General features: G+C 35.7%; 1 protein-coding gene across 1 annotated transcript; it reads left to right on the top strand.

Annotated features, from left to right (window-relative positions):
• The first annotated feature begins 5,936 nt into the window (after nt 1-5,936).
• Nucleotides 5,937-17,311, top strand: LOC131427879 (DNA-binding protein K10-like). The gene is made up of 2 exons (XM_058591438.1): nt 5,937-7,176; nt 15,426-17,311. The coding sequence occupies exons 1-2, from the start codon at nt 6,148-6,150 to the stop codon at nt 15,618-15,620; spliced, it is 1,224 nt and encodes a 407-aa protein (XP_058447421.1). The 5' UTR covers nt 5,937-6,147; the 3' UTR covers nt 15,621-17,311.
• The last annotated feature ends 7,775 nt before the right edge of the window (nt 17,312-25,086 follow it).

The following is a 25,086-nucleotide window of genomic DNA, read 5'->3' as shown; positions in this document are numbered from 1 at the left end:
TGGCCCATTTCAAAATTTGACGGACGGAAAGTTATTCGGGTTTATTTTCCACTGGAAATAATTTCAGCTAAAGAATTAATATTAGAATTTTCATTGCAAGGTTTTTTTTAGTGTCGGAAAATAACTATCGATCTGTCAAAAATAACCATGCTCTCGAGCAGGGTTATTTTTGACAACATCAAATTAACCGCTCGAGTGTCAGATTTTAACAAAAAGTTAAAATTAACCGCGAAATGGTTCACAGCCTAAATTTAACACCAGACAAACGAGAAAACTTTTCTCTGCTGTTTACTATTATGACATACTCTCAACGAGTGTCGAGTCATTCGAAATTACTCTTCAAAGTAAATGTTTTTTTTTTATTTATAACAATTTTTATTCAGGCCAATTTTCGTATAGCTTTACGTGGCCGATTTACCCATGTTTTTGTTACATAAAATTATTTTTTTATTGTTGGATCTCGTTGTCACCCTTCTTCTAGGGGGAGAGGAGCTTCCATTTCCTTCTAGCGAAGATTGTCCGTCATTTTGTCCGTTGCTCATATCATCCATTGCTACATCGTTGGAATTGTGAGTGGTTTCCGTTTCCTTGTTTTCATTGTTGATCGCAGTCTTGGGTTCATTTGCAGTTGCTGTAGATGCGCTTTGTACATTGATTGCCGTTGATAGTTGGTTAGATGGTGAAGGTGCTTTTGAAACAGGAGCACTGCATTCACTAGTTTCCGTTGTCGGGTGGTTGTCCTTGTTTTTGTTTGTTTTGTTTGTTTTCGTAGTTTCAGTGCATGGTTTGCCGTAGTGTGCAGGTTGTTCACAAAACTGACATGTAACCAATTGATTTTCATACGTAATCAACGTTTTACACGGATGTATCCCGTCTTGACCACAAATGATGTAAGATGGAATTGCTTTACGTAGTTGCATACGTACCACTCGCACGCCATTCCGGATACCCGGAAAAAAATTCCGCCATACTTCCTTTTCGATGGAAAGAACTTCACCGTACTGCGACATACATTCCCGAACATACCCCTCGCTGGTCTGCGGGGGAAGGTCATGCACGCGTACTTCTATGGCATTGTCCACCATGAACACAGGGATTTTATATTTAACATTGTCATGATCAATACTGTGCACCCCGTTATTACCCGAAGCAAATGCAATTGCATCTTTTTCACGTTTAAACATAATGTACACACAGTTCGACGCCTTGTTGAATTGAATCTCACTTACATCATTAACGTTTAGATGCATTCGTTCCTTAAGCAAGATTTCAATTTCGGTTGCTGCAGGTCTAACTTTGCAGCGCTTGAAATCAATACAAATTGAATTTGGCCTTGTAGGCCAAGTTTCAGGCTTTGTTAAATCGTATTTGCCCATTTCGTACACTCTATTGTTCACTGCACTGTATTGTCTTTGTTTCTGTCGTCGCGACCGTAAGAAATTTTCGACTGTGTCGTTTGCGATGCGAGCACGAACTGACAAAGTAAATGTTGATGGATGGCTTATTGGCGGCTATAAAAAAATCGCGTGAAATTATTCGATTAGCGGATCTTACACGAGACAATACTACTGTCAGTACAAGGAGTATTGACAACATTATTGACCGTGTAGTGTAAACATCTTTGTATTGATGAAAACATTGTCAAAAAATCAAAACTGCTCATCAATCTCACAATACTTTCTCTCTCCAGAGAGGAAACTGTGTAACATAGGGGCTGGGGTCCACTGGAAGATTGATAGTACCTTTAATCTTTCTCCGGACAGTGCCAGCCTAGATTAATAATTTTCCTAGAAATAATATTTTTCCCAAGTCAACCAATATAACAAATGAACAAATTTTTCGTTTAAATAATAAAGTGGAAATAATCAAGACGCGCGTGAAATCTGTTGACCGTTGTTCGGTAATTTAAAATGATATAATTTATAGAATATGTCACTACAATGAATCAACTAAATCCGATTCACTGGTTAATTTTGTAGCAGGTAATTCTATTTAGAAAAAAAATGAAGTGAATCTATACTTCCTGGAATTTTGATATCGGATATTGTTGAAACGTTCACTCGGGAAATCAGTGAGTTTAGTGGTGCATCTGACCTTCTCGACGTAGTAGGTCGCACGCGAATACTACCATTACTGAAATTTTTACTAACGAATATCCTTCTCCCGTGACTCTAATGAAGTGCGCAGTAGTATATAAGGCCTCTAGTAACAACAAGTGTTGGACTAGCATCCCTTCCCATTTCTTAGACGATCTTCGTTCGGGTCTGGCCGGCGCCGGTACTGATCAATGAAGTCTGGGGTTACCAAAAGATGTACATTGAAGGATGATTCGCCAGTCCCAGGTTTAATTATCTAGAAATTTCCTATACAATTTCAGTTAATTCCGATCTGTAACGGAGTAGCAACTAGAGGTGGTTCGCTAAGCTTAAGCTCAAGAGAGGAATCTGCTAAATGTAAACAGTGAACTCTTCTCTCAATGTTTCAATATTCAGTTGCAACATTTTTAGCTCCAAATGCTATTTTTACGAAAAATGCGGACACAAGTAACTACGCCGATTGGATTGACGGTATTGACAATACTTTGAATCGATAATAATATTGTCACGGGCAAGGGTCGCTATTAGTTGAAAAATCGAATATTCACTGCCAAAAATTTACCCTTTTCTAAAACGTGTTTCTATGAATATATTGCAAGTTCTAGACTCACTAACATTTCAAGAATGCTTCCTTTGTGCTTCAAAATTTTAACGCATAAAAAAAAGCTTGTCGTCATATGGCTCAATCAAATATCACATTTCAATCATGAATGCTGACATGTTGATGTCGAATGCTTCGAATAAAAGACTAAAGTGTGTAACTGTATGATACAAATCAATGTCATAACATGTCAGTTTAAAGTGTCGCTTTATTGATGTATATTTTTTTCAATAATCCTTATATTTCCTGACAATTTCAGTAATACCACAGACTAACAGACATGACAGTATGAGTAAATTCTTATAAAAATAATTTTTCGTGATGCACTAGTTCCACCTATGTTGTACTGCGCGAACTATTTACTATCTGTACACCCCTTGTGCTATGTAAAAGTTTTTTTACTAGTTGGTTTCCCCTAGTTTGTCAACACCGATCAGCTGTTTTCAGGGATGCCTGATTTCATCAAAATATTTGAAAATGAATCGTCGCAATAAATTATTGGATTACGTTGATAACATATTTAACTTCTTCGCGATGTTGGAAGGTAACGTCGTTCATCTAGACTATTTTTTATTGTGTTGGTAGTTTTCACCCGAAATTAAGTGGCGGCAGACCAGAAGCAAGTAAATATTGTAACAAAACGGGTTCGATTTTGTATTGCGTCCGAGGATGAGAAGTAGGCACAATTATGTATATAGTTTTGGCAATATGTATTAAATCTGTACACTGCATGAAATTCGCATGGACGTATACAAATCAATACATTACAGGTAATTCTGTATGAATGGCAATTCTTTTTTTTTACTTCCTTTTGGCACAGACCGAGTCGATCCATATAGCAAATGGCAACTCTGTTGGTAAATGAAAAAAAATAAACACAGTCTAGATGACAGACAGGATGTTTTTGATAGGGTAACGTGGCGCCATCATGACACATGTGAGTACTGTCCCAAATAAAGGAATATTCGAAATGACCGTTAAAATGATTCTCATTTAGGGGTTAGCCAAATTTTGTGCTAGGGCATGAGTTAAAATGATTGAAAAATCTAATTTGAGTGTCCTGTCTGTTAGTCTGTGGTAATACTAAGTGTCAAGCATATAATAAAAAAGTTTTAAATAGCATGGCTAAAAGAATCTTCTTGGAAGTGTTTGAATCAGGTTTTCTAATCATGCATTAGAAAGTCTACACAGTAAGTATATTCTTTAAGTTATCGGTGCCTTTCGAAATATTGTACCAGCAAGTGACAGATTCTTTTTGTTTATTTTCTCCTCTTTCCTCATGCATGAAACTAAACATCAAAACATGAAATATCAGTTGGTACTTGAACTTGTAGGAGAAAATAAACAAAGAGGAATTTGCTGATCCATATTTCAAAAGTTGTTTTTTTTATTTGCATGACTCATAAAGTGTTTGTGTTTTCAGATTGTCACATTGTTTTCCACATAGATTTTCATTGAAACAGAGTTGACCGATTCAAGTGTTTTGCACATACATTTGTGCTGTACTCATTCTCACTAGAAAATGAAGTGTTTAACCCATGTAGTTTAATTCAATAGCAAACCCAAGTAGCAATTCGCAACTAGTTCTGATATGACAAAGTCCAAACTATGTTGAAACAAAAGCACGAATATGTTTTTTATGTTATACTGGTTAAAACATGGTGACAGCAATGTTTCATCATAACATAACTAGTTGCGAAATAGTTATTTAGGTTTCCAATCATAACATCTTTGTGTCATATTGAATTAAATATAATTTATAAGCTATCGTTACTTAATCCAAACATATCTTTAATCACATCTATGCTTCTAGCTACTAGTTGAAAATAAGTTTATTTGACTTCAATAGTAGCAACCCGTAACTAGTTTTGATACCACTTAGCCCAACTGTGTTGCAACAAGAGCACGAACATGTTTTTTATGTTATACTGGTTAAAACAAGGTGACGATAGTATTTCTTCATAACATAAACATTGAACTAACTATCATTTGTAAGTTATCGTTACTTGATTCTAACATATCTTTAATCACAGCTATGTTTTTAGCTACTAGTTGAAAAAAGGTTTATTTTCCGTAGTGAAACCATTATAAATACGTTAACGTATATGTGAATCGTTACTGTGAATTGATATAGCAATAACTTAAATATTTTAAGATTATAACATAATTTCTTCATTGATTCAGATAGTTATCGGTAGGTTTTCCCAACGTTATGATAACGAAAATGCAAACAAAACAACCTTTCTTGGCTTGAATATGGCGAACAAAATATGGAGTCTCAAGAAGTGTATGAAACGTAAATATAACCAGGATATTACTTTTTTCAAAACTACTTTTTGCCGAAAATTGTGAAAGGCAGAATAGTCATTTTTGTTCTATGTACTGTCATAAACACGAAGAAAATAATATAGGGATTGAACATCGATTGTGATAATATTATAATTCTCATGATATATGAATTTAAAATGATGAGAAATCACTCTACTTGGAATAATTTTGAGCATTCTGACCATAGGGATATTTTATTGTTTATTTTTTATATCTTTATAAACAGATTTTGATTGAGGCGCATAAAAAACAGTTAAGTAAAATTGAATTCCGCTCGACAGTTTTTGGATCGTTGTGAAATTTGTACCTTGTATCAAGTTTGTGATTTAAAGTACTCTTCTGCTTTTTTATTGATGATAGAAAAGTATTCTGGATTTATTCAATGTTTATAATGTAGATGGTGACTAAGTTTCAACTAGTTTACTTGAGAACAAGTTATTTTCAAGTTATGAAAAGATAAATTATTTCAGTATGGCATTACAACGTAACGACAACTTATTTTTAGCCGACTTAACAACTAGTAGAAACTGCGCTTTTTGAGTCATGCAAGTGGTTAGATGTTAGTAACAATCACTCAAATATCTGGTTGCAAACTAGTCACAAACAAGCTAGCGTAACAAAAATTGTTACTTGGGAAACACATCACATCCAAAGAAAAAAAAAACACATCAAAGCAACGTGAAAAATAATTCAATCTCGTATCTTTCAATTTTCACATGATATCTTGAAACAAATCGCTCTGGTTATGTATTGAAATGAAAGAAATTGAAGTGATGTTGACATGTGAATCGATCGTGTAAATTTTTATCAGTGTATTTAAATAAATTTTATTCGATTATGTGGGTTATTAATCGATTATTCGACTAATCGATCGATATTACGACATCCCTAAGTACAAAAAGCAAAAAAAAACTGTCAAAAGAAGTCAATGTGATAATGTGAAAAAAGCTCTTTAATTTTTTACGCACTTACGGCTTCATAGGAGAAAAATCTTATTTTATCTTATTTAATTTATACGTTAAAAAAACTGAACAGCTTTATTTTGTGAATGCAGTGCTTGAGTTCCTGAAAATATAAGTTATTTTCGTGGGGACAAACTGTTAGAGCGATAGACTGTACAAAATGGTTGCTACAAAACCTTTGCAAAAACGTCGTGGTGGTTTCAACAGTATGCCCGGTAGACCACGTTTTAAACCCGGAGGTGGTCCCAAGCAGTTTAATGCTCACAATTTGTATAACGTAAATCAATTAGATGATAATCCAGGTTTCGTAGATTTCAACGACGACGTTAAGGTTCCGGTAGACAGCGCAGCTCAAAATGAAGCAAACGCAACAAATTCAACGCTCGCTGCAACCAACAGTACTTCCACTGTTTCTACAATTGCAAAATCACAAGATCTAAAAGGTTCTAATAATCGGAAAGGGAATCTTAGTGTAAAACGACCGAATGTTCGGAATAATAATCGACGAATGTTTCCGGCAATGAATGCACCGTGGGGCCCTCCGATGCCTCCTATGCCCCCAATGTATCCAGTAGGTGGTGGCCGACGCAACGGACCATACCCACCAATTCCTCCACCGCATTTTCGTGTTCCACCAATGGGAATGCGTGGTATGCGAGGTGGTCCAATGATGCCACCTCCTCCTCCGAACGCTCGCTTCGGTATTTCTCCCATAGGCCCCGGTCCTATGGGAATGATTCCAAGACCAATTCCGCCGATGCCTCCGATGCGGGGTCCAATGATGAATCCCATGGGTCGTGGTTTGCCTCCAGCGTTAAGAAATCGCCCCGATGGCTTGCCACCGATGCGACGTAACACAAATGGAAAGCTCCCACCCGGAGGCCGACCTGGAAAACCTGGTAGAGTGGTCAACCGTCCCAATGCAATCACCAATGGAAGAGTAGTCAAGCCCCTAAGTAAAAAGCCTCGCGGAAAGGTACCGGCCAAAGCTAGAGAGGAATATCCCCTGGATAAACCATGGGTAACCCAAGAAATTAAGGATGAACACGACAAAAAAGTGGAGCTGGCTGAAAGGTTAAAAGGCCATAAGGATGACGCCTTGTTTGGTCAGTTCAAGGAGCAGCGGGACAAATTTGTCAAAATGTACGACGCAGCCAGGTTGGAGTTCATCGGGAAGCATCCCGAACAGGTAACATAGTTGAATTTTCCGATTAGTTAAGGGGTAACAAAGAGCCAAAAACTGACGACTTCCTTTACGTTAGAGCAGGTTCGGTTTGGTTGGAGATTTCCAGCTTTGCTGAGATTATTTGAAAAAAAGACACGAGAGAGTAACATTTTCACTGATTCCACATCGGATCAGTGCATCAGGCTCAGAGGCTTATCATGCTGGGATGAATTGAGGAACAGTGGCTAGTATGAGTACTGTTACCCTAGTAAGGTTTCTTCAAAAGTTGGCTGCCGGATCTAGTGGCTTGGTACGCTATTTCGATTGACGTTAAGAATATGTACAAGGCTAGCAGCGACTTGTTTTATTTCTAATTTTCGGTTTCGGATAATTTTTCGAAACTCGTTCTCCACATTTTACCGTATTTTTATTTACATTCGACAAGTGTTTTTTAAGATAGTTGTTTGAGACCTAGACGAGTTCAAGCGTTTTTTTTCCGGTTTATCTGAAGCATTTAGTCGACGACGTCCGAGCATCATCGTTGTGGGTTATTATCGTGAGCTTTTCATTATTGGTGTCTTCTGTATAGGATTTTAAATGACAATACGGATTGTGAACTTTTCACTAAAGACAGATTGAGAGTTTCCGTCTTAGATAATATGATGGAAAGTGAAATTTCTAGTACCGCTATTGAAACAAATTTTGTAAAATCATGTTATGTGATTTTTATTCTTTTAGTGTTCGATTGGTCAGTGTCAAGCAATTCATATTGAACTGCTAGTGCTCCATAGCCTTTCACGATAAATTGAATATATAACGAGTGTATTTTAGGCTTGTTTTTTTCAGTAGGGATAACTCTATTACCTGAAAGTTGTTTTGACAATGTAAAGTGACGTCTCTACTCAGGATTGTTTGGCAAATAATCATAAATAGGTTCAGAACAATGCTTCCAAATCGTGGAAATTTATTGTCAATATCAGTGTTCAATTAAAACCACCATAAAGAACGTATTCACCAAAAATCGGTCTACATTCACTCTTTTGTATGCCAAGCCATCGGCAAAAATGAGAAGCGTTCGGTGGGGCTTGTGGAATCATCGGTCCTAATTTCTTTGACAATGATGAAGGACGACGCGTTACGATGAATGGAAATCGATACACACCCAAGAGCTATGAAGTTTTTTTTTACCAAATCTTCAAGATATGGAAGTGGACAAAATGTGGTTTCAACAGGATGGTGCCACTTGTCATACTGCGGCCGAAACAATCGACTTATTAAAAGAACATTTCAACGACAACATTATTTCGAGGAATTGACCGTTGAATTAGCCTTGCGTTTGTGAGATTTGACGACACGTATTTTATTTCGTTTTGGTTAAAATGCTGGATTTGAATGGATTTTCGGATTTCAAAAAAACAACACAACATTTTCAACTTACACAAAAAACAAGTTTTGAGAAAAAAATGTACCGGTTGACCGGATTTATGAGCGCCTTCCAGTCCATCAGTAATAGTCCATAGTGAAGATGCTATGGTCCCATAGACTACTACTGAATTTAATTCGGACCAGGCTGCCATTTCCGCAAATAAGCACAAAAAAGTACGGGTGTGTAATGTCAGAGACATAACTGGATGTCGTGAATACGAATAAAACTGACACGATTTCTTTATACTTTCGAATTCAAATTGAGAGTTGATCGATTGTGTGAATTGTGAAACTTTCCCTCTTTTCACTACTAAAATTTTAAACGATTTTTGACGTCGATTATCTCATTTCGGATTTGCATATTTCATTGAAAGAAACTATCAAGATGCTGTACAGGATTCATTATTGCCTTTTAGAAGGACTAAATTGTGGAATTCTCTACGATATTTAGCACAGTTCGGAACATTTTTCTCGAACGATTTTCGCACAGCGAAAAGTGCACGAAGCAAATCAAATTATTTTGGATTTTCACTAAACTGATAATTTTTACCTTCGATTTGCAAAGAAGTAATCTTAACAGTTCTTTAGATAAAATTTAGAGCCATTAGAACGACTGATTTCATATAATGTTGTCCACTTTTCGTTTTTCGTTTTCTTTCTCCAATGCAAACGACCAGAAGCTCTGTTGCAATTTTGAGAAAACTTTATTTTTGAGTTGTTTGTGGTTATCTCACACTGTTCAAAATATTATCCTAAATTCCTGATCATATATTGCGTAGATTGGGCTTGTATCATCGAGTTTATATCGATTGTTGTGTAAATAAAAGTTGTAGAGCCGAACAATGAGCATTCTATTATGTTACATTCGCAAGGGAGAATAGACGCTCCCCGGTGAACTACAAAAATGGTTCAAGCCGGGTTAAAATAAATGATATAAAAAAAGAGAATTGACGGGACAAATGACTTGATCAACGAAGACAAATCAATTGATTCGACCGACAACTTTTTGTATTCGATGTTTTGGAAGAAAGAATCGTTGAGCATGGCAAGGTAACGGGGCTCATTCACCGTGACGTTGACTCTATCGTCATTTTTTTTTAAACTAAGGTGTATTAGTGTCTCGAGAACTTCGTGAGGGCCTTCCTTGAACGCCAAAAACATCACGAAATTGTTTGGTTCCCTAAAATTCCACCACGAAGAATTTTCAACTATTTCGTTCTAATACTAACGTGAAATTGGCGTGAAAAATGCGAGGAAACGGAAACGGTTTCTTCTTCATAAGAATTTCGAAAATTATCGTTCCAGTCTAAAGGCAGACTTCCAAAACCATCCATACGGATTTTGTATCACTTCTTGATCAACCGTTCATTTCAGAACTTTACCGATGAACAAAAACAGCTACTCAACCATGGGTTGAATCATGTCATTCCTTCTAAATTAAATCTCGAACAGCTTATTATAGACGTAGAAAAGGGTCTCAAAAACTGTAATCTTCCTTTTTCACAAATTAATGACGCCAGAACGATTGTAGCTGAAGTCATTGAAAATGTTCCGATAAAGGAACAAAAGGAAAGTCTGTGTTTTATATAATTTTTAGTTTTATATTATTTTTGCCCCCATAGAAAACAAAGAACCGACCCACTTCCGGAATGTCTGTTTAAAGTTTAAAAAAAGATTGCAATCCCAACTTCGATATAAACCTCAACCATCTCAAGGCTTCCAACTTATTCCTTTTGTTTGAACTCCCACCCAAAAAAATCTCCAAATGGTTAGTAAAACAATTCAAAACTATGCAAAAAATGTTTTTAGTCGATCAGTATGCAATACGCAAGAGTTCGCTAATCAACTTCAGATTTCAGGTGAAATTGAAGGAGATGTAATATAGGTCTCCGATGTATCCGCATTATTTCCAAATGTACCTGTAAAGGACGATCAATTTATTAGAACTCGCCTTTGCATAAACAATTGAAAGGTGCAGATTTAGAAAAACAGGGAACCGACCTATACGGATAGAATCATACCAAGTACTTCAAATCACTCCCACCAGAATAAAATGGTGTCATCTTATCATTATTCATGGAATTCTCACCTTGCCCATCAGGAAAGATGCTGCAATTAAGGTAGCACTTCGCCGTGGTCAGGTGAAGTTCGCTGCCTATCTCGGGGTTTCACGCAGTGTACCCAAAATCGCAAGAGAACGGGGAAGAAAACTGAAATTCATTCGCTTTTTTCACTACTAGAATTTGAAACGATGCACCTAAACTGAAGTTCAGATTAGTTATCTCAAACAATTCTGAAACACAATTGAATATAACCAGTATAGTTCTTTATAATAAAAATACAGATTAATCTGTATACGTGGCAATCCTGTTTCGCACGGCATATTTCCAAACGACACCCATACTAGTATAAAGATGTGTTCTACATCAATACTTTCATTTTCATACTTCCATTTTGATAAATCTCATGCTTTTGGTACCAAAGAAATAATTCAATTAATTCTTTATGAACATCTGTAGCACTATAAAGGGCTTTGAATTGCCACGACCAACAGGATCTGCATTTAGATCCGAGATGGTTCTCTGCGTGTACACTGATGACTTCAGCTGGCAGGCTTCTGGTGTGGTTCTGCTGTGTGGCCGACCCGATGTTACTCTCGTGTGTGTCTTGCTTCTATAACCGTAGAAAAAGTGAAAAAATCAGCTTTTATATCGCTGGAGCAGCACATATTTTGTTCTCTTCCTTAGGAGATTATGTCACACACAACAAACTGCAAAACATATCGAATTTCAATCTTAGCGTGTGACAATCGATTGAACATTCCATGAGATGTCGAAGTAAGTTCTACTTTAGAGTTTTTCGTCATTATTTATGGTACTTCCAGAGCCGGTATTCAGGAATTAGCATAGCCCAAAATGATTCGAATGGCCATAAATTATTACGCCAAACACTTTATTTCGATTTGGTCTTTTTTGAGAAAATGATTGAGCTTTGAGAATCGATTCGATACTGGAACCGGAATTCTAAAATCGGTGTAGCCGAAATCAGTTAAATTCACCTGAGGAGTGTGTAGACATCTTTGAGAAATTGTAGTGCGAATTAAAATTTTGGGGTACATTCCGAATCCAAAAACGAATACCGCTCAAACTGAAATAAATTTATTTGGTAATCGACTATCCAAATCTGCAAATCCGATAAACCTGATTAATTTATGTGAAATGAACATTTTTATACTAATCACCATGCATTTTCTAAACCAGAAGTCGGATCTGACTAAAAAGTAAGAGGTTTTATAGGATTTTAAGACCTCTCATTTGAATCATAGATGATTCTTAGATTTCATTTGAATCTTAGATCGATTCAGCCATCTACGAGAAAAATTAATTGCATTATTTTAATTTCGTTTCACATATCATCCTGTGGTTCCGCAATCAGAAGTCGGGTCCAAACGTAATTCAGGAACCTTGTTTGGGAGTATACGACTTTTCATATGAATCTGAGTTTGTAGAAAACGGTCTTAGTTGACAACACACATACAGACACACACAGACATTTGCTCAGTTCGTCGAGCTGAATCGATTGATATATGACATTCTCTCGACAACTCGGAAAATTTTTCGAAAGTTTGAGCGAATTCTATACCTATTTTTTATATATATAAAAAAAGGTAAAAAAGGGATCACATTTCCGATGGCATGTAGCAAAAATTATGTTGATACGTTAGATACAACAAGAGATATTCACGATCAAAAAACTTATCACTCTCTCAGGGGGTAAAGTTTGAAAAGGCACCCCATAGTAAAGTAAGTCGTATTCACGACAAAAGCTTGCTATTTATTTGGTTTTCAGTAGTAAGAACTATCATTTAAAAACTGTACTAGGATCTACAGAAAATCATACAGATAATTTATGAAAACCCGGAATATGTCAAATCTCGTGTTCTCATTGCGAGAAAAAATATATTGGACAGACGACGAGGACTTTGGAAATTTGGTTCAAAGAGCACATCGCAGAAATAGCAAAAGCCTCTAAAGAATTTGAAAAGGGTTTATTATACCATTTCAAATCAAAGGTAGCAAAACATGTATTTATCGAGGATCATGAACACTCTGCAAATGACATACATTTTTTATGACAAATTTCCAACTCATGGAAATTAAATGTAGCTAAAAGTTTAGAAACATATAAAAAAACAAATCAATCTCTATTGAATCATGATCAAGGCAACAAACAATCCTGGCTCTTCAAGTTGCTACCTATACATTATAAAAAAAAGCTTAGTACATGAACGATTACTAACAGACTTCTAAACTGATACACTCAGAATGAATGCTAATAGCATTCAAAATACTGGTATCTGTCTGTCACTATTTCGTTAGTATTAAAGACTGTCCCATAAAGCATGGACGCACTTTGATTTCGATGTAAATAATTCACAAGTGTTAGATATTCAAATTTTATTCGAAATACTGATAATATTAGACTACAACAACAGAATATTATTCTCAACATTTGCTACTTAGCCATTGTAGACTAGCTGGCGCTCCTTCTTGCGAACGTTCCTCATTAAATTCCGTACAAACTTTTTGGCGACAAGTTTTGATACTTTTTTCCAACCTTTTTCAAACTGTTGAATGGTTTCGGCTGCCGAGACATGTTTCCTAAGATGTGCCTTCGTTAATGCCCAAAATTCCTCAATTGGTCGAAGTTGTGGGCAATTTGGTGGATTCATGTCTTTTGGAACGAAAGTGACATTTTTGGTAGTATACCATTCTACCGTTGATTTCGAGTAGTGGCAAGAAGCAAGATCTGGCCAGAAGACAACAGGATCCTTGTGGTTTCGAATCATGGGTAGAAGTCGTTTTTGTAAACATTCCTTGATGTATATTTCGCTGTTAATTAAAGCAGTGGTGATGAAGGGTTTCGAAATCTTACTGCAGCTACAAATTACTTGCCAGACCATAGCTTTTTTACCAAAATTTTCGACTTCAATCGATGTCTCGGACTGGTTTAACACTTGCCCTTCTCGCACCGTATAATATTGTGGTCCCGGCAAGGATTTGTAATCGAGTTTCACGTAGGTTTCGTCGTCCATGATTATGCAGTTAAAATTTCCAACAAGAATCGTATTGTACAGCTTTCGAACCCTCGGCCTGATCGATGCTTCTTGTTTCGGACTACGTTTTGGTTGTTTCTGCTTCTTATAGGTTCGAAGATTCAAACGTTCTTTAGCACGAAGAACATTTGACTTCGAAGTGCCCACTTATTTGGTCACATCCCGAACTGAAACCTCCTTCTTTTGCTCGAACGCCTTCAGTATACGTTTACCCAACTGAGGGTTAGTAGGACCTTTTTTTTCGACCCGTTTTCGGTTCATCCTCAAAGGTGTTATCCTCATCGAACTTCATGATTCGCACGGCTTTTTCACTTACTCCTTCCGTTTTTGCTATCTTTCTCAGTGACAGTCCGCATTCAGTGCACCATTTGTACACAATTTTCGACGTTATTCTGCTGAAAGTCCACGAATTTCGAAACAAACTAATGAAAACGAATAAACAACTGCACAAGTGATTAGAGCAGAGTGTACACAACAGGACGCAACCATAAAAATTGACAGATTCTGAACCATTGCGAAATGGCAGCGGTTTTTGGTTTTGTCCATACTTTCTGGGACAGTCATTATAGCGAAATAGTTGAAAATTCTTCATAGTAGAATTCAAGGGAACTTTCATTTTTCTTTTCAAAAACGGTTTAGATTCACTCCACTAAATCCAACGTTAGGTTTCGGAATTACTGGCTATTATGAACAAATGATTGCAGTGAATTTTCTCAGGGATCCGATTTTTACAAACCAAGATTCAGATGAAGTGTCTATATTTCTTTAAAAAAATCGAATTTGATCCGGATTCGACCTTTCATTAAATTTGCCAACAAGTTTTGGTGAAAAGACTGGACTTCGGTAGTTGTAGTTCCTTTGAATATCAAAATAACACCTCTTATTGGAGAACGTTGTGAATGGTTTGATTGCTGTGAAATTCTAGGTGGAAGTTTCTCTACAATATCCTCAAACGAAAAACTCGATCTGATTTCAATAGGCTTCATTTGTCTTTGCATGCGTATTTCAGCCGTGCCAATTACTCTGATAAAATCGCGGTTTTAAATCTTACTGAAGATGCCAATAGGAAAATGTTTACGGTATAACCACAAATGATTCATACGCTGGAAGGTTACAATAACTAGCTCTCATTCTTGATTCTGGGTAAGATACTAATTGAACTGGAAAATGTTGTACAGTCTTGTTTGGAAGTATTCGAGGCTCACAACAATTCGTATGATACACTTTTTTAAAACAAAGAATTCTCCCGTTCTGGGTGGAACTAGTTATGGTGACACCGAGGGTCTATCATTGGTAGTCAGTGAAAGTGAAGTACAATCCGACAGACGGCTTATGTTCTCTCGTTTCATAGATTTGATAACCAGTTCATTGAATATAATAATAGATAATTCTATAGTTAATGAATGATAATATTATTTCCCTCTTTCAACTGTCAAACTGTGTAGTTTCCAAAATTGAGGCTCATAATTTCCACAAAATAAAGTTCGACTTATTGTTATTGTTTGAGTTCTTTAGTTTTGTATTTTTTTTTCAATTTTTGGTGTATTTTCATTAAAATATTTTTTTCATAGTTAAACGATGTTTTGTACCTAGAAATAACATTGAACCTCTTTTATATTTTTTTACTGTGTTCTTTATCATCATGAACTTGGTGTGCTACATATACAACTACAAGAAATACCTCTGCCATTCGCTACAATCTTGCCAATCTTCGTTCTAACTATTCTTGCAGGACGTTGATAAAATTCTGACCGAATCTGTGGCTGACAAAAATGCCAAAACTGAAAATAAAAATTCAAACGATGCAGTTTCTACTGATACTCCTGGCGCTACAGTTGCTGGTGATACTACTACTACTACTACTACGGCTACCACTACAACCGCTACCGCTAGTGATGCCGGGAAATCTTCGGCTTCCTCCGCCTAAAGCTCTAAATCCACAATCTAATTTCTTGTGCTTGCCCGTGGCTAATACAAACATTGCATTGCGCTCTCAGTAACTGAATCCGTTCAATTATATGCCACGAAGCAAGCGGAGGAAGCGCGGTATCTTAAAAGAAATCATCTCTATTCCGGTCACTGACTTAATCTAGAATCGCTTATTCTGTAACCAGAGATTTGTTTGAAGTTTTAAAATTACTATTTTACTATTAGTATTGAACTAGAGCTCAAAAAACTTTTGAAAATTGAAAAATATGATCACAAAACGGATTCAAAAAAATATTAACATACATAGCTTAACTATAAATGCGCAAATTTTATCACCCATAAATTTTGAAAAAAAAACATTGTTTATTGAAGCATTTCTCTAATGTAACATTTTAATCGACGTTGAAGAAGAAGTGAAGAACGATCTTTTTTAACGATATTCGTTGGCTCTAGTTACAACAATCTATTTTTAAAACTGCCATAACAAACCAAACCGTTCAAAATTCTATCGCAATTTTCAAATACCATTAATTTTAGTTAGTCTTGCCAAGCTACAAATTTACGTTCTTCACTTCGCATGTAGATTGTTTGATGCAAATGAACAGTAAAGATTTTAATGAACACAATATATAAGCAATGTAGTGGTAAAAGTTTCCAATGTAGTTTTCCTTTGATGAGAACATATAAAAAAAACCTACGTCCGACGGTCGTTCTATTGATTGTAGCAACAGCGAAACAAGAAACAGTAACCTTTAACGGATCATCTCACTAGATCAGTAATAGAAGTAATTTTCTCTGTGGAAAAATTTTGTGCTGAATTTTACCTAAAGTAAGTTTAGTTACTATCCAGTCATATAACATTACTTCAGTCGCGAACATTCGTTGCGATCGGATTTCGTGGTAAAATTCGATAATCAGGTTAAATTTCTAAAGCATTTGCCTAGCTAGTCATGAACCGATCGCAGGAGTTAAACTAAAGACGAGTACTGGTCATTTCCTAAATGCACTTATTATTTTCTCAAACTCCTACTCTAAGAAACCAAGTGTTTGAAAAAATTAAATACGGATGTCACATCTAAATTTTATAGGAATATCGTTATTTGTGACTGTAGCGTAAATTGTAACGAACGTAATCACAACAATTAGAAAATAAAAGTGTTATATCTGTTTCGTACCGTGTACTGAATGGATTATTAAACCGTAATAACAAAAAAAGTCAACAATTCAGCACAAACACACTGGGAAAGAATCTTCTAAATGTTCCTATTCGATCCCCACCGGTTTCTGACTGCTTTCTGGAAACAATACCATGTAGGTGTTGGCTGTTGGCTCCAGTAATCAGAACTAGAAACCTTATATGTGTTGTTTGATGAAACAGAGAAAAAGCAGAAGGGGCGTAATCGTAGTTATCAGTAAAGACTAATTGTGCGCATCGATCGTTTTGACTTACCTGTTGGTCCGGAAGAAACTTCCGGCCGAGTGCAATGGCAGAACAATATCAATCATTAACGAAATACAGTGAATGTGTGTGGAAATTACTACACAAGAGCATATATCTATACATACGAGAGAATCTTTCAAACGGACTTGACGTTGACTACAATGAATGAACGCATACGCTATGGACAACACCCTAATGACAAAGCTATATCTTAATCGTATAAAATAAATTATTGAATAAACAAATAACATTGTTTTATTTATTATGCAGTTGAGAAATTCACCCTAAAGTAGATTACCAGTACCTTTATCTTTTTACACTTGCACACTGGCCACACAACTCAAATGCTATCATCATAGTGATAGATTCCTTTTTAGAAATGTACTTGACCCGGTAACGAGTCAAACATCGGTTGGAGTGTCTTCTTGTATTATTGTCCCTCATTGATTGACTTGGCTATTGATAAAAGTGTAACCACACAGAACAGACTTCCAAGTAAAGATTCCAATTTGTGTAACCGTTAAATTGTTGTTTTAAATAGCAATCACCAATTAGCAATTCTCCTGTAGAGGCGCTTCGAGCAGCCCAGTAATCCCTTATGGGCTCTTGCGTTCGAGCTTGCATGCAATGGTAATTCTCGGTTAATTTTTCAAAAGGGCGTATAAGCAAGTTTCTCTTTGTTTACTTTCTCTTCTATTGATTACCAAGCGGTTTCCACGTTTATCACTCAACTCTTTGCATGAAATGATACCCGAAGTTTTCGACTTTAGTGATTTCAAAGAAAATCTTTTTAATCACATCACAATAATCGAAAGAGAGAGTGATTAAAGAGAAACTGTCACTTGCTTATACGCCCTAATGAAAAATCAACCGAGAATTCATCACTGAGAAAAAAATTTGTAAAGACAATCAAATTTGGGTTTCACGCAACGATTTTTTTTATTGAAATAGTGACAAAAGAAAACCTTATTTGATAAAGCAAATGCTAGGGACTATAAAACATCACTATTGATTTTTCTCAGTGGATTATTTTGTTTCAATCAATATTTTGATAAAAATAAAAAATATTTTACATATGCAATCCTATCAATTTCTTGACAAATAATTTCACAGTAAATTAAGTTTGAGAAATTAGTTCTGGATGAACGAACTCTAGTTAAAATTGATAATTGTAGCGATTTAAATTTACCTTATTGCCTTTCTCATATAGAAAGGCTATACAATTACTGCAAAAATCGATTTTTGAACCGAGGCCCGGAGGGCCGAATGTCATATACCATTCGACTCAGCTCAATAAGCTGAGCAAATGTCTGTGTGTGTGTGTGATAAAATACTCACTTTTCTCGGAGATGGCTTAACCGATTTTCACAAACTTAGATTCAAATGAAAGGTCTCACGGTCCCATACAAAGTTCCTGAATTTCATTTTGATCCGATTTTCGGGGCCGGAATTACAGGGTGATATGCACAAAAATTGTGAATGTCACTCACTTTTCTCGGATATAGAAGTTCTTAAGATGCCATAAGAATATCACAATTTTCATTCGGATCAAACCCCTGGTTCCGGGAGATAGGGTGCTCAGTATGAAAACGTCAATGTTAGGAATACTTTGTTCATAAGCTACCTTTTTATATTCGCTAGTGATTTTCTCTAGTTTGCAGACCATGAGACTGTGTAACCAAATAAACCATTGATAAGCCCATAAATGATTTGCTGAATTTTATCCAAGTCCGACTACCGGTACATTTCTTTCCAACATTCAAATCGTCATAGAGTAAATAATTTTGTAGTTCATGTTAGTGTATGGTTGAATGAACCAAATGTCTCTATGCCGATATCCAGCTTCCGGTTCCAAATAATAATCAAATATGATAAAATGGAGCACACTTCACTTTCTCACATACGATTGAATAGATTTTCACTAATTTAAATTCAAATGTAGTGTATCAATGTAGTAGTATTATGCAACAGAAATCTTCAATCTTATTTTCTGAACTTTTTAAATTGTGGTATTTCGGGGAATTTCTGCTGTAACACACAGAAGAAAATGAAAATGAGAAAGGCATCATTACTCCACTAGGTTAATTAAAACAGTTGAAAAAAAAAACAGTAAATGAAATTAAATTTAGTTATTTCAACTGACGATTTCGTTTCTTATAATCATTCATTTTTGTTTGTTTTTAGAAATAAAATGATTTCTTTCAAACTAATTTTCAAGGTAATTTTTGATACAAGTTTTATTTCGATTTATATTTAATTTCAAATTCTTAAGGGCCAAGGGCAATAGGTTCTTAAGGGCTGAGGCCACGTGGCTCGCTCTGCGTATTACATTTCTCTCCATGCTCTCTCGCAAATGTGCAAAATGACTCTCGATGTGGCCGGGTGGTCTCATAGAAAATTAGTTTAGATTATTCTGTAAAAATTTCAGAATGATTCAGTGACATTAGCGGTCGGGAAAGTCTTTTATCTGAATGAAAAATTCAACTAGGTCATTGAATATCTCACCTTCAAAAGCATGGATCAAAAATCTATCCGAACAATGTCTAGATAATTTAATTTAGATGCGATTAGTGCATAAAACGAAAAATGAGAGAGAAATAAAATCGGCTCAGAAAGGCTGCTAAACAAGCGGTAGCTTTATTGGATTTTATGTGATGTAGTCAAACTTGTAACCGAAAATATCCAAACTTTCTTGGCCACCCGGCCCATCGAAAGTCATTCTGCACATATGCGAGAGAGCATGGAGAGAAATGTAATACGCAGAGCGAGGCAACTGGCCTCAGCCCTTAAAATCCAAAATTACCAATTTTCAAGACATTTATCTCTTTTGTCACGAGACGATCGCATAATTCACATTCCACACACAGAGAAAAATATTGTAAAAATAACAAAATTTGGGTTTCACACAACGAATTGTATTTTATTGAAATAGTGACAAAAGAAAAACCAGATATTGCAAATATTGCTGCTATAAAACATGATCATAATTTTTTCTCAGTTGATTAGTTTGTTCCAATCAATATTTTGACAAAAATAACAAATATTTTACTTATGCGTTTCTGTCAATTGTTTGACAAACAAATTCACAATTTGAAAAATTAGTTTTAAATGAACGAACTCTAGTTTCAGTTAATTATTTTTAGTGCTTTAAATTAACTAACTAATTAGTTGAAATAAGTGAAGTTAAATTTAGTAATTTAAACTAACGCTTTTGTTTGTTATAATCACATATTTTTGTTTGTTCTCAAGAATTAAATGATTTTAAAATTATTTGCAAGGTAAGGTTTGATATTATTTTTATTTCGATATATGTTCGTTTTCAAATTCCTCAAAATCAAATTATTCACATACCACAATCAATCCCAGGTATTTTAATTAGTATCCAAAATTTTGGTGCTTTAAGATCTCTGAATCAAATAATTGTTTAGTAAAGAAAATGCGTTATGTAATTTTATGCACTTTTCAAGAATACATACGCTTAGACTGTTTAAAACCCCCTATGAAATGAAAGAAGCAGATAAAGGTTTATTTATAAAACGCTCTCAAACTTTATCCGCGGGAGAAAAAATGCTCTGGTTTATAAGAAATAAAACAAATGTGATCCATTTTAATAGTAAATTTTGTTGTATCATTACAAAAATAAGATGATAAATCTAACCAAATTTTTTTTTTGATATAATGGTATAGCAGGATTGAATCAAAATAGACAGTGCCGATAATATCAACTCAACTTTGGTTGACATGTGATCAATAATTAGTTTATTTTAACAATAGAATCAGCCGGAAAAAAACATTTTTTTCATTTAACATTTTGATTCAAATCAAAAAGAGAACATTGTTGATGTTGAAGGGTGGAATCACCTGGTGTACAACTTTGCTACCGCCGTTTTCCGATAGGTGGCTGTACCGGCTGAGGTTGGTCAAAGTACATAGATGATAATGCCTTTAAAGTGAGTGTGTACAGTGCCTAACGAATTGTCATCGCCGTTTCAGTGACAGTTGTTCTTGTTTTCGTATTATTCACGCTCGAAAATGTCTGTTGAAATTGGGCACATACAATTCTCACCATTTTCAGGAAGTTTTCATTTTCTGTTACAATTCAAAAAAAATGCAGCTGAAGCGCATCGAATGCTCTCAGAAACTTACGGTGATGCTGCTCTGAGTAAAAGAACGTGTCGGGAGTGGTTTCAACGTTTTAAAAATGGTGATTTCGATGTCAAAGACAAACATGGTGGTGGAAGAGAAAAAACCTTCAAAGATTAACAACTAGACGCATTGCTTGATAAAGATTCGTGCCAAATCCAAGAAGAGCTTGCCGAATCGTTGGGAGTGAGTCAGCAAACCATTTCAAAACGTCTCGCTAAAAGAAAAGCGGCCACAATATAAAGAGATACATGACAAAGTCATCCTCCAACACGACAATGCTCGGCCTCACGTCGCAAAAGTTGTCAAAAAGTACCTGGAAACACTGAAATGGGAAGTCTTACCCCACCCGCCGTATTCCCCAGATGTCGCCCCTTCTGACTTCCACCTATTCCGTTCGATGGCACACGGCCTGGCAGATCAACATTTTCAATCCTTCGAAGAGTTGGAAAAATGGATTGCTTCATGGATAGCGTCAAAAGAGGATTCCTTTTTTCAAGCTGGATCCGAAAATTGCCGGAAAGATGGGAGAAAGTTATCGCTAGCGACGGACAATACTTTGAATAATACATCTGTAAGCACTTGTGCGCAATAAAGCTTTTAATTTTGAAAAAAAACGGCGGAAGGAAAGTTGTACACCTGATAGTTAAAAATATTCATATTGTAGTTAGAATTCATCATAAATCAAATTTAAAGATCTACTGAGGACATGTTCAGGAGTGTTCCAGTTCTAGATGGATAATTTATGTCAGTTTTAAAATTTGAATCTGAAAATTAAAACTGGCAGCCCCAGCAGCGTTTTACTCGTATTTCAAAGAAATAAAAAATAAAACGGCATCGTAGACCAGTTTTAAATTTGACAGAAGAACTAAAACTAGAATAAATAAAACTAGAACAGCTTGCTTCGCGCTTGCGTATCTCCGTTTGTTCCAGTTTCTGCTTTATTATAGATATTCCATATAGAACTTCAAGCTGCTGAATTTGCTCTAACAGTTTTATTATTTTAAACATGTTTCATTTTTCTGCGAGAATAGTGTTAAAGGCATCACTATATGACTAAGTAGATTAAATCAGGTTTTTATTTAAGGGATGAGAAAGGCATTGTTAATTCAGTTCAGTTTCAGGTCTCTTCCGTGGCCGGGACTCACCTGCCGGAATGAGAAGGACCAATGTTAATTCAGTTCAGTTTCAGGTCTCTTCAGTGGCCGGGACACCTGCCGGAATGAGAAGGACCAATGTTCTTTCACGATTGAAAGAAGTTTCTTGATTTCGAGAGGTTCAATTTTATTTATCCTCTTCTGTCTTCAAACAAAAAGCTACAAATTGCTTCATTGAAGAATGCTTAATTTTGTCGTGAATACGACTTACTTGACTATGGGGTGCCTTTTCAAAATTTACCCTCTGAGAGAGTGATAAGTTTTTGATCGTGAATATCTATTGTCTTATCTAACGAATCAACATAATTTTTGCTAAATGCCATCGGAAATATGATCACAATTTTATGATAAAATTATCAGTTGTGTGACATAATCTAAAATAATTCAAAATTAAACTTTTCTGAAAGGCAGGAATGAATCCCGTACAGCACCCTGATGCAAATCTGAAATGAAATAATCGACATTAAAATTCTGCATGCGGCTATTTTTATAGCCGTTAGGACCGCCCATTTGTGAAAAAGCTACAAACGAAATCACATAAAACGAAACCTCTTAACAAAAATTGAATCAGTTTGTATTCTATCGCCACTACGAGCAGATGTGTTTTGTGTCGTCTGCACATCTAGTTTCGCTTTCGACAAGAGCGATTACGTCACAGCTGCCAGTCATTAGCATTGGTGAAAAAACAACGGTGGAGAGAATTACACAAAATCAGCCGTCCAATTGGCTCTAAAAGATTTCTAAAGAACTATTCGGATTTGTTGTTCGCAAATCGAAGGTGAATATTCTCAGTTTAGTGCAAATCTAGAACAGTTTGTTTAGATTTGTGCACTTTTCGCTGTGTGAAATTCACAGTAATCGAGATCAAGTGAAGCCTGCTTTTTTTGCGAAAAATGTGAAAAAGGGGGAATGCTTGCATAATTCATACAATTGATCAACTAATTGATATTCGGAAGTGTTAAGGAACATGTCAGTTGTTTTCGTATTCACGACATCCAGTTATGTCTCTGACATTACCCACCCGCCTTTTTGTCGTGAATACGACTTACTTTACTATGGGGTGCCTTTTCAAAATTTACCCTCTGAGAGAGTGATAAGTTTTTGATCGTGAATATCTCTTGTTGTATCTAACGAATCAACATAATTTTTGCTATATGCCATCGGAAATATGATCACAATTTTATGATAAAATTTTCAGTTGTGTGACATAATCTCAAATAGTTCAAAATTAAACTTTTCTGAAATGTTTGGTATAAACGAGTATCAAAGAGGATAATTCATATGGCGCGTTTGCCTTTCTCGTATTTTGAAAGTTCATAGCTCAGTGATCTGTGGAAGGATTTATATAATCTAACTACCAATAGAATCGAAATTTTTCAACTTAAACGTGTATAGCAAAAGCATTGAAGTATTTCAATAGTACACTATTGAAAAACCTATCACATTTGACCCATGTCAACACCAGCCAATCAGAACGCGTTCTGAGGAAAAGAAGAAAATAGCTGCTGCTGTACAACAAATCGTTCAAGAAAAATGTGTTTTGTGTCGTCTGCACAGCTAGTTTCGCTTTCGACAAGAGCGATTACGTCACAGCTGCCAGTCATTTCGATGGATGAAAAAGCAACGTTGGAAAGCATTATAAAAAATCAGCCGTTCTAATGGCTCTAAAAGTTTTCTGAAGAACTATTAGGATGTGTTGTTCGCAAATCGAAAGAAAATATCCTCAGTTTAGTGCAAATGTAGAACAGTTTGGTTAGATTTTTGCACTTTTCGCTGTGTGAAATTCACAGTAATCGAGATCAAGTGAAGCCTTCTTTGTTTTTGCGAAAAATGTGGAAAAGGGGAATGCTTGCATAATTCATACAATTGATCAACTAATTGATATTCGGAAGTGTTAAGGAACATGTCATTTGTTTTCGTATTCACGACATCCAGTTATGTCTCTGACATTACCCACCCGCCTTTTGTAAATTTGGTTTTAGCCATGGGATAGAGTAATCAACTCTTTTCAACTTTTTCCACCTCAACTTATTCATCGCCATATGTTACTTTTATCGATGGAACATTAGTAAAATAATCTGACAATTTACATTTGGAAAATGAAACTTTAAAAAATCTTGTTATTATATTTCATTAACAATTCTACAGTTTGACTGACGCCATTCTCATTCCTGCTTTGATGACAAAACACGAAATATCTCAGGTTGAACGCAAAATCGAATCCATTGTTGAAGTATTACCGGATCTTTTGGAAACCGGAAAAAAGTCAAGTTTGCATAGAAATGCTTAGTGCGACCACAGTGTGGAACACAACACTTCATTCTACTGGTCAAACTAAACACACTTTCGAGTTTACACTAATTTAACAAATATTTTTGCCTTTCTCATATAGAAACGTTGTGTGTGTGTGTGTGTGTGTGTGTGTGTGTGTGTGTGTGTGTGTGTGTGTATGTGTGTACGTGTATGTATGTGTGTGTGTCAAATAATCTCACTAGGTTTTCTCGGAGATGGCTGAACCGATTTTGGCAAACTTAGATTCAAATGAAAGGTCTCATTGTCCCATACGAAATTGCTGAATTTCATCCGGTTCCGGAGTTATAGGGTAAAGTGTGTTCAAAATTGTACACCGTCACTTAAACCGGCGAAATAAAAAACGTGAAAATTCTCTTAAACTGGTCTCAAAACTACACAAATCGATAGTCATTATCAGTAGGCAACTAAAC

The sequence above is a fragment of the Malaya genurostris genome, chromosome 2, assembly GCF_030247185.1.
Source record: "Malaya genurostris strain Urasoe2022 chromosome 2, Malgen_1.1, whole genome shotgun sequence".
Classification (NCBI taxonomy): Eukaryota; Metazoa; Arthropoda; class Insecta; order Diptera; family Culicidae; genus Malaya; species Malaya genurostris.
The sequence above is the reverse complement of the archived record's forward strand: the minus strand, read 5'-3'. Positions and strand labels throughout refer to the sequence as shown.